A 10,517-nucleotide genomic window follows, 5' to 3' on the forward strand; every position below is an offset into this window, starting at 1 on the left:
GTGTTATACCTGGACATCCTTTTAAATTTCCTGAGGTCGTTATATCCGCGCTGTTACCAGCAGAGAGTGCTGCGCCAGCACCTCATGAGATGTTTTTGTTCATCTGGTTTCGTTTTCTGTCAGATTTACCAGCTAAAGAACCCAACAGCAACACAGACTGAAGCGAGGTTTTGGTAGGGTTTGTTGTATTGCTCTGGATAGTGAATCAAAGCAGCAGATGGAGCAAAGCAAAGCAAAGCCCTGCATTTGCAGCAGAAAAGGGATTAGACCGAAGTGAAGCAGTTCCTTTTTCCTCTTTCATTTATATTTGTACTTGGCACACTTATTTAAACTCCTCCCAGGGCATTAGGACTTAACGCTCATAACATCTGTTGGCTATGAGATCTATTACTGTTAAAATCTCCAGAGACAACATATTTACAAAAACGATGTTATTTTGCAACCCAAATGCTGATGAGAATGCCGTTACTGAAGCTTTTCTCACACACTGCTGACTGTGAGCACTGCTGGATAGATGATATTGGAGAATTCTGATTTCTTTCAACAACCCACTGCCGTTCATGGAGTAAAGCTCAGATCAGATCTCAAGTTACGGCTGCTCCGCTTGTAAGGATGGAGGAAAAGGTTCGGGGGAAGAAATTAATTATGTTTCAAGAATTAATTTACTTCTCTAGGAGAAAAAAATGTCAGTAGATGATGATTTTTATTTCATACTTGGTAATATAATAGCTGTGAAAGCATGAGCACTATTGTGTTTTCATGCTAATACAGTTGGAATGTTTTGACTACGGCTTCCTTTAATGACTAATTAATGGATATCAGTAATAACGCACATTGGTTTATTGCATTTAATTTAAACACCTGTTCGTGAGTGCGAATCCGAAGAGAATGTCAGCCCCGTCTCGTTTCTAGTATGTTACGGGAAAAGAATCTTCTACGGTCCTTCAATAGTGCCGACTTAAGACTGCTCTCTTTCTGCAGGCATAAATGGAAAAGCTCTTGCGGTCTCTGCTTTGTCTTCTTAAATGCATATTAAACCTTTAGCTCCTTGGCAAAAGGTTACATAATGAGGATGCGAAATATTGTGTGTTATTAGTAAAATTCTGCTTTCGTGTTCCCAACCTTAGTTTTCAGGAGAAACGCTCCAAGATGCGGACAGAGGACAAACGCTAGTGGAGAACGTACCCGTTTAAGCGCGGGGCAGTGCCAGGCCTGGCGCACAGCTGGTTTTTGTGCTGACGCTTTGTCTGTTGCCAGCGTAGGTTCCTGCCAGCGGCTGTGACAACGTGGCACGGCACAGCACCCTTCTAGCATGCGCTGGGGACCAGAGGCTCGAGTCCTGGCCCAGGGCGTCGAGACAAGGGCCTTCCCTCAACTTCCTTAGAGTGAGAAAGAAAAAAAAGGGCCCTGCCCGAGGCACGGCTGTGTGCCTGATTGCTGTCCCTGCCCCGATGCCCTCACTTCACGGGAGCTGCGCTCGCACGGGAAGAGGGCACGCGGCCCCTTTAAGACGCCGCCGAGGAGGGCGGGGCGAGGCCTTGCGCGCGTGCGCGCGGTCCGTCACGTGAGGCGGTGGCGGGCTCCTCCGAACCGGCGGCGGCCGCGGGCGGGAGCGGGGTGAGCGAGACCGGTCTCCCCCCTCCGGCGGGGGCAGCGGGCGGTACCGGCCGGGCCCGGCGAGCCCCGAGGGGAGGCCGGCGGCGGGCCGAGGCCCAGCGGGGCGGGCTCGTGTGGGGAGGAACGACGGGAGCGCGCGGCGCGGGACAGCGGCGGGGAGCCGCCAGACGTGCTGCTGGGTGAGGGCCGCGCCGCCGCGGGGCCTGGCGCTGGGGCCCGTCCGGCCGCGCCCAGCCCAGCCCCGGGCCCCGCCGCCCGCGCGGAGTCCGTCCCGCCGCCGGCGGCGGTTTCCGGCTTTCCTTCCGTCGGCCGTGCGCGCCTCCCGTCCTGCTGCCCGGCTCGGCGGCCGGGAACGGGGCAGCGGGCGGTGCAGCGCGAAGGGGGACCCCGCAGCCCCCTTCGGACCCTGCGGGGCGCGGGCCTTTGCAGCTGCCAGGGCCTGTCGCTTGTGACGCTCCTGAATACTGCAGAGCTCTCTGTTCAGCCTCTTACTATTCCTCAGCAGGTTGCTTGGGGTTTTGTTTTGTTTTGTTTTTATTCACAGAACGGTTTGGGCTGGAAGGGACCTTTACAGCCCACCCAGTCCAACCCCCCTGCAAGGAGCAGGGACATCTCCAACCAGATCAGGTTGCTCAAAGCCCCGTCTGGCCTGGCCTGGAACGTTTCCAGGGATGGGGCATCCACCGCCTCTCTGGGCAGCCTGGGACAGTGTTCTACCACCCTCAGTGTGGAAAAATTTTTCCTAATATCCAATCTGAATCTACCTCCCTCTATTTTAAACCCATCACCCCTCATCCTATCGCAACAGGCCCTGCTGAAGAGTTTCTCCCCATCTTTCCTCTCAGCCCCTTTTAGCAACTGCTAGTTTAATATTTAAAACTACACAGGAAAGCACACAGAAGATATCTCTTACAGCACTCGCATGCCATGAGCCAAGAGGTGTGGGGCAGCAGAAAACCGTCACGGCTTTGGATGATCTGTGAATACGTTGCGAAGCGCTTTGCCTGTATCTCTTGTTTGATGGCGTGTGTTGTGTCACGGTTGTTTGGTTTTCCTGTAGCGGAGCTGTGCCGAGTACTCGGTGCAATGGCCATGCAGATGCAGTTCGAGGCAAATGCGGATACGTCAGCGGAGGAGGAGAGCTTTGGGCCGCAGCTCATCTCTCGGTTAGAGGTAGGTGCGGAGTTAGCGCTACAGTAAGCTTTCAAGAAATGTAGTCTTTTTCCTTAAGCACAAATTGTGGCTGAAAATTGTGTTGCTAAATTGTTACTTGTATTCTGTTAAAAAAAAACCAAAACAAACAAAACCCCAACACGTTAGCAGTTATGTTTTACATTATGTTGCCTTGCTGCATACCCTTTCCTAAGGGTATTGGTCATCTCCAATATTTATTAAACCGAGCAGAGCGTGATATCTTCTGCCTGTTCTGTACCATCTATATACTTAAGAGCTGATGCAAACGTTACACTGGTAAAAGGATTTTATTTTTTGCGATTCTCTGTGTATAAATGAACAGAGAGGTAACATTCAGTATGCTGACTTGCAATGCCAGAGTTTCATGCCAATCTGCTGAAGCCGTTGAAGGTATTCAGTGGAAGTTAAATGAAGGTATTTGTGTCTTAGTGTGTCCTTTTTCTGCCCTCCCTTTCAGCAATGTGGAATAAACGCTAATGATGTGAAGAAATTAGAAGAAGCTGGATTTCACACAGTTGAGGCTGTTGCTTATGCGCCAAAGAAGGAGCTACTAAATATTAAAGGCATCAGTGAAGCCAAAGCTGACAAAATCTTGGTAAGGATGTTATGGAAGAGCTTTAACACAAGGTGCTCAAGAAGTTTGATGTCTGCTGGTTTAAAGCGTTCTGGTGATTTTGGACAGTCTCCGTTAACAATATACTGAAAAGGGCAGCAAAGATGATTAGATGTGTGACGTGACTTCTGATGAGAAGAGACAAAAACCACTAGGACCAGCTTCAAGACGTGAAGAGGGGAGGGGCTATTAGAAAGGTCTGTGAAAACTGTGGAAGGTATGGACAGTGGGTATGGTTAGGGTTGGAAGGGACCTTTAAAGCCCACCCAGCCCAACCCCCCTGCACGGAGCAGGGACATCTCCAACCAGATCAGGTTGCTCAGAGCTCCGTCCAACCTGGCCTGGAACGTTTCCAGGGATGGGACATCCACCGCCTCTCTCTCATACCCAACAGCCCCGAGATGGCTGTTATTTCAGACTCACTGTTTCTCATGATAAGAAGACTTAGATTGAGCCCAAAGCAAAGAAAGCACTTGTTCCTAGGGGTTGTAAGTAAGTTATGGAACGCCTTGGCCCAAGACACAGCGGCCATCTCTAGCATAAATTGGTTTAAAAAGGGGCTAAGATCAAGAAGCTCGCTAACTGAACCCAGAGGAATGTTTAACCCTGACACTTTTCTTCCTTTGCACCTTTATTCACTATAGGACATTCTTATAGGCTGTATGCCCGTCCGAAGTATTTCAGGTTTCACAGGGACGAGCTGAACTAGCAGGGGGGGACGAGGCGGGGAAGATTTCCGTAAAATACACCAAATGGGTGTTGAGGCTTTTTCTTTGGGCAGAACTGCAACCCTGTTCAGAGGTACCAACTAGTATATGCTCTATAAAATAAAATGTATGCATCGAATTATATAGGTGCTTCTGCATTTCACGGAATAGACAATTACAGTATTAGTTACTAGGGGAGGTAAATGGATGGGATGAACGCTCCTCGCAATGCTTAGTTTGGTTTTCTTTAGGCTGAAGCAGCCAAACTGGTTCCGATGGGTTTCACCACAGCAACAGAATTCCACCAGCGAAGGTCAGAGATCATCCAGATCACCACTGGCTCCAAAGAACTTGATAAACTTCTTCAAGGTAATAATTTTATCTCTTTTTCATGATTGGCCTTCATTATCTGATTTTTTTTTTTTTTTTTTTTCTGTGAACATGATCCTTGCACAAAACCCACAAAAGGCATACAAGTTCTGGCTGGACAAAAAGTCTCCTCAGTTACTGCTCTCTTGTATCACAATGGATGTTCTTTTCAAAGCTGCAGAAATAGTTTTAAAAGCTTTTGGTCATGCTGCAACACCCAGAGCTGTTCATTTTGGATGTTTCTAGTTTATTCTAGTCTGTGATCTATTTCAAGAAAACAAAACCAGGTATCATCTTCTCCCCATTCCTACTTGTAATCAAAAAAAAAACAAAACAAGTCATTTAAGCTTTTCAGCGTCTTCAAAAATACACTTACCTAAACCTCTTACCTGCAACATGAACAACCCTCCGTGTGAAAACCAGCTTTTCCAATTAGAGTTTGGAAATTTTAACCAAAGTGAGTGTTTAACTGAGCCTCTGTAAATGTCATACTTTGTGCATGTTTTCTTCGTTTGAAGTCTGTGGCCTTTTAAAAATAATTTTATTATTATTTTCCCTTTAGGAGGAATAGAAACAGGGTCCATAACAGAGTTATTTGGGGAGTTTCGTACTGGAAAAACACAGTTGTGTCATACCCTGGCAGTAACCTGTCAAGTGAGTAGTCCGCTTTATTAAAGTCGCATATTCAGACACCACCGCTTGTGGATCTTTGCTAATGGGTGCACTTTTCTCAGCCAGTACAAATGTGATGCGCATAAACAGCTGCAAAGAACAGGAGTATTTTATTTGTTCGCAAAGATTCCTCGGAACCTTCGCAGCACCCTTGGCTGTACTTGCAGCTTTCTAGGATCTTTTGTTCGTGCCTAATCTGCCTGCTAGGATTACTTCAGCAGCAGTTAAATGTGCTGGGCGTTGCCTGTGTTTGACGTGTTCTGTAGCTTTTTTTCCCTCCCCTGTATTCACAACTAAATTTAACAGTTAGCCTTGCAGCACAATTCCAGGTTTTAAATGCAGAGAAGCGTTTGATCTCTCTTCAGGTGCTCTAGACTGCAGAGAACCTTTCTTATCACCAAGAGTGGTGATAACAGAGAAGAAACTGTGTTGAGGTCAACAAGTTTCTTTGACTAGCTGCTTTTTCTTCCCAACGTATCCTAAGCTTCCTTCACTTTACTTTTGTAGAAGCCTTCAGCAGGCTCTTGCAGTAGATCAGTTTGGAGTAATGTTTTTTCTCATCTTAGTTTAAACAAATAATAGTGTTTATTACTTTCTGGAGGTTGCTATTTCATACAGTATTAGAGGCTTTGGGCTTAATTTGGTCATTTAGTGATTAACACCCCTGTGCACCTAAGCTTGCTGTGTTATTTGTTGTGTGGTATCAGTTGAGGGTGTAAGGCAGTCGTGGGATTACTTGTTGGTACTTTTCCATGCTCACGCATTCGCTTTTCCCTTAGCTTCCCATTGACCGAGGCGGCGGTGAAGGAAAGGCGATGTACATTGACACAGAAGGGACCTTCCGACCAGAGCGACTTCTTGCCGTGGCTGAGAGGTCTGTGCCCAGGGCGGGAAGGAAACCGGCGCGAGCTGAAAAAAGCACGCGTTAACCTACAGGACAGCTTAGTGAATAAGAGTCACTGCGTACCTCAGCCTGGCTCCTTACGTTCATGGGACTGTTGCAGTAAGAACTGTCCCTAAAAAATCCAAACGGACAGAAGCTTTTCTGTATTCTGGTTGTCTGCCTACCCACGTGCGTGTTAGACCACTGTATTAGCTGTATTTTATGAACAGAGTTTCTGGTTTTACTTAGATATGGCAGCAGCTGACATCATTGTCCTCTGGAATATGTTGTCTTCGCTTCTTACTGGTGTCTCCTAATTCAGTTTTACTGTTAGTGAAATATATTCAAAGATTTTAAATTCTGCCTTGAAACAAAAATTCTTTTCTAAAAAGGTTATTGCAACAGCAGCTGGAAAATTTTTGTTAGGAAATAGGAGAGCAGCCACTGACCAGCTGAAAAGCTGTTTTCTCATCTCCTGCCTCTATCCCAGAATGTTCTAATCTGTCTTTTGTACCTATTGGAAAGTAAACTTCACTACCCAAATAAAATTCTGCTGCCTGCACAGAGATCCTGGTCAGGCTTAAAAGCCTGGTGTGGAGCACGCTGTACCTGACTGAAGCAGGAGAGGAATTGTAAGGATGCAGAATGCAGTTGTTCCTGCATCCTGTTAAAACTTAGATGGAAGAAAGAGGGATAGGAGAGGGGGGAGCAGGGAGAGGTGACCTGGGAGGAATTGGAGTAGTTCATGCACAGAGACCCCTCCCAGCTTCGGAGGGTCGGTAATCCTGTGAAATACGCTGTAGTGGGAGATGGAAAATGTTCTCTCTCACTGGAAAAAATATTACTACATTTCAGATGCAAGGAGGATAATCAACTGGTTCTCCAGATTCTAAGGGATTTCTCAAAGTGCCACATAAATAACTTAAATGCAAGATGTTAAATGTAACTATCTTTTTAAAATTATTATTATTTTATTTTATTTTGGTAGTAAAACACTGGCAGAGGTATTGCAGGTGGAAGGCTGTTTATCGCTGGTTTTTATCAGCAATGTATTGCTTTCAGGATATTCTGTTCCAGCAGGTGGCTTTCCTCGCCTGTGGTTTTATGTTGAGGAAAATGTCTGGTGTTCTACTTTACTATTGTTCCTAGGCAGGAAAATATTCTTTAAAAATGGTTTCCGGTCATTTCTCTTCTCGTCACTAAGTTGCATTTTTTGCTGTCTGTTTTCTCTCGAAGACTCTCCCAGGAATGTGAATTTTTATCCTAGTCTTTAGGAAAACCTGCTAGATAACTCCTGTTGATGGAGCTGTCATTTAAAGGTGGTTTGGGTTTTTTCACTGATTTCTCCAGGTACGGCCTGTCGGGCAGTGATGTCCTGGATAACGTGGCGTACGCTCGAGGCTTTAACACCGACCATCAGACCCAGCTGCTGTACCAGGCGTCTGCCATGATGGCTGAATCACGGTAAGGAGCCTGCTGGACACGGGCGATTTCTGTGCCGGCACGTAATCGTGTTGTCAAGCTGCCTGTGCCCTTCCAGCGTGCTGGGCGCTGTCCCGCTGCAGTGGAGGCATCGCTTGTGCCTGGAGAGGTCTGCGAGGTCTGTGCTCGTCTCCTCCAGGTACGCGCTGCTGATAGTGGACAGTGCCACAGCCCTTTACCGGACGGATTACTCGGGAAGGGGCGAGCTCTCAGCTAGGCAGATGCACCTGGCCAGGTTTCTGCGTATGCTGCTTCGCCTTGCGGATGAGGTAAACTTGGAACTTTGCTTTGTTGCCTAAAGGACTGGTGACCAGTTTGCTCTCTCTTGTAAAGCTTAGCGGTTTTGTACAGGTGGCTTTCTGCCGCTCAGTGTCTGCTTCCGTTTTGTTGAGATGCATGATGGAGCGGTTATGAGAGCAGAATTGCATTTTTTTTTTCTGTTTTTTTTTTTTTTCTTTTTCCTTTTTTCAGATTGTGGAAAATAAATTGATTTTGAGTTCTTGCTTTTCTCCCCGCAGTTCGGTGTGGCAGTTGTGATCACTAACCAAGTGGTAGCACAAGTAGACGGAGCAGCCATGTTTGCTGCAGATCCCAAAAAGCCAATTGGAGGAAATATCATAGCACATGCTTCCACCACGAGGTGAGCGGATGCGTTATCACGCCATTAGCCTTGTTTGGGAAGATTTTAGCTAAGTACCTTTAAATTCTGGGTTCCCATGTAGCCTGTCAACGGCACGTCCAGCCTGCTCCTCACAAATGGGTGCCATTCTGCGCGCTCATTCATCTGCAGTAAAATCCCCCCGACGCCGTCAGAAGTCCCCGCAGCTCGGCAGCGTGCTGTGCTCGCGCACTAACATCACGTTTTACCGATTGCGACGGTGATTTACTGAAAGCAGGCTGTACGCCCTTACCTGTTCTGTTTCCTTTTCCCTGCCAGACTGTATCTGCGAAAAGGCCGAGGGGAAACCAGAATATGTAAAATCTATGACTCTCCGTGCCTCCCGGAGGCTGAAGCCATGTTCGCTATCAATGCCGACGGAGTGGGAGACGCTAAAGACTGAAGGCTCCGTCTCGTTTCACCGGAACCCAAGGCGGGGTGGCTGCAGGGCTCCGTTCTTTGGGGCTCCGTACGGATGCCTTCCCTGCGCAGCTGCTGTTCGGGTGCTGCAGAGCAGTCTGTTGTATCTCGGCACAGAAGTCCATCGGTGAATACGCTTCGAGGCACGTCTGGAGGTGTTGCTTGGAGCAGACCTACCCTCGTGGGCTTTAGTCGCGTGTTGGACTGACGAGGTTTCTTGCAAACACTTCCAGAGGACCGTAGCCTTTGTGTTTTCCTCACGGCTTTGCTCCAGCTGGGTTCTGCCGGTGGACACAGCGCAGTAGTCTAAGAGTATGCAGCCCTAGTTCATAACCTGGTGAATTTGAAGTAGCAGTAATGGGTTTGTCAAATGAGAAAAGTGGTGACTTAAATACTTAGTGGGTTGTTTTATTTTGTAATTCCGCAGAATGGCGTGCCACGCCAAGAACCTGAGGATAGCGCCAGGATTGCTGATGATCACAATCCGTATTCTTTGTTAATTTTGTTGTGGATGCTGCGACGTGCTGGGTTTTGGGAACTCTTAATTGGCATTTCAGTTACAATTTTTTGTGTTTCATTAATTCTCTGTGGAAATCTACTTTTAATAAAAAGGACCGTGAAAATATTGACAACATCACGGGTTTCTGGGATTCAGCCAGGTGTAACGCAGAGCGAGGCATTTCTTCTCTGCAGGTAGGAAGAAGATGCATAGATCTTCCATGAATCTCGGTCTGGACTTTTTTTTCTTTTCTCCTCATGCTAACAAAACGCATCCTCTCCTGTGCAGTGCAACAGTGCTCCAAGTGCCCTGTAGATGCCTTTGAAGAGTTTCTGAGGTTAAAAAGGTTCTTTTCTATTACGCAATATTTTTATATAAGCTGTGCTATTGTTAACTACTCTAAACTTGATTAAAGAGAATAATGCCATAGCGGTGGTTGGCAGAAAAATGTGTTTTCTTCGCTCTTTTTCTCTGGCACAATTTTTCAGGGACAAACAATGAAGAGTACATCCGGTGGGATCCAGCGGTCTCTTACGGGCTGGCAGGCAGGAGCCACGGCAATCCCTGGGCTGTCCTGGCCACGGAATCTCCGGAGATGGGGAGCTGTCTGCTCATTTAGAGCTGAACGCCCTTGTCCTTAAATTCTGCAGAGCTGTGGAGCGTCTGCGGGTTCTGTTCTGAGGACGTGCACAAAAGGCATTGCTAGCACCGTTGCCTGCGGCTGCCTTTCAAGAATCACAACTCGGATGAAAATGTTAACGAGGGGATGAAACGGGTTGGACTCGCCAGCGAGGAACGGAGACGTTCGGTGACAGAGGTGCAGCACGCACTTGGTGCGCACGCTCGCCCTGCCTGTAGTCGATACAAGATAATAATAGAAGATAGAACACTAAAATCTCATTTTAAATTGCAGATGAGGCTTAAACAATCCAGATACAAACTTTTAATACGTTTAAGAGTTGCAGGAGGACGGGAAGGTAAGAGGAGCGCCCCCTCCCTGCTCTGGTAGCTCAGCAGCCTGTTGGGTGAGCGCACGGTGACGGCGAGCGGCCAGGCGCTGCGGTCAGCTCCAGCCTGGCGAGCAGCGCTGGTGCATGTTGAGTTGCGCTGCCCACTGTTCGTTTCTCTCGGGCTGCGCAAACGGGATGGGTTATTTAACACGCAGGCTCGAGAGCAGGCAGCTGGCAGCTTGGTGTGATTGTCAGCAGCCAGCTGTGCTGCGGGGGCCTGGTTTTGCTGAAGTGCCTCTGTGTAAACGTGTACCTGTGGTGGGATCGGTAGGGACAAATGACAGCTTAGGCCGCTGAAGAGGGCACCGCGAGTTTCACCGCTGCTGGCCACGCCGACAGTCAAAAGGCCGTGTGAGTCGGAGGGCCAGGAGCGCAGCGTCATGTCGAGAAACG

General features: G+C 47.9%; 1 protein-coding gene across 3 annotated transcripts; it reads left to right on the forward strand.

The window, feature by feature from the left end:
• Positions 1-97: 97 nt before the first annotated feature.
• RAD51 (RAD51 recombinase) lies at positions 98-9,543 on the forward strand. Of its 3 annotated transcripts, none has more exons than XM_086748412.1 (10): positions 98-624; positions 2,678-2,790; positions 3,269-3,406; positions 4,383-4,500; positions 5,063-5,154; positions 5,952-6,046; positions 7,406-7,519; positions 7,677-7,806; positions 8,056-8,177; positions 8,475-9,543. In XM_086748412.1, the coding sequence occupies exons 2-10, from the start codon at positions 2,704-2,706 to the stop codon at positions 8,596-8,598; spliced, it is 1,020 nt and encodes a 339-aa protein (XP_086604538.1). In that variant the 5' UTR covers positions 98-624; positions 2,678-2,703; the 3' UTR covers positions 8,599-9,543. The 3 variants fall into 3 exon arrangements, with proteins under 3 accessions (XP_086604538.1, XP_086604537.1, XP_010122372.2); XM_086748411.1 differs by lacking the exon at positions 98-624 and adding an exon at positions 1,607-1,617; XM_010124070.2 differs by lacking the exon at positions 98-624 and having other exon boundaries at positions 2,474-2,790.
• The last annotated feature ends 974 nt before the right edge of the window (positions 9,544-10,517 follow it).

The sequence above is a fragment of the Chlamydotis macqueenii genome, chromosome 5 (genome assembly GCF_036417535.1).
Source record: "Chlamydotis macqueenii isolate bChlMac1 chromosome 5, bChlMac1.mat, whole genome shotgun sequence".
In the NCBI taxonomy this organism is placed as follows: Eukaryota; Metazoa; Chordata; class Aves; order Otidiformes; family Otididae; genus Chlamydotis; species Chlamydotis macqueenii.

Excerpts from the sequence above, each read along its gene's own strand:
- RAD51 (XM_010124070.2), top strand. The coding sequence starts at position 2,545 with ATGAGCCAAGAGGTGTGGGGCAGCAGAAAACCGTCACGGCTTTGGATG. Across the intron at positions 2,791-3,268 it reads AGCTCATCTCTCGGTTAGAG|CAATGTGGAATAAACGCTAA; the intron begins GTAGGTGCGGAG and ends CCTCCCTTTCAG. Across the intron at positions 8,178-8,474 it reads GCACATGCTTCCACCACGAG|ACTGTATCTGCGAAAAGGCC; the intron begins GTGAGCGGATGC and ends TTTCCCTGCCAG.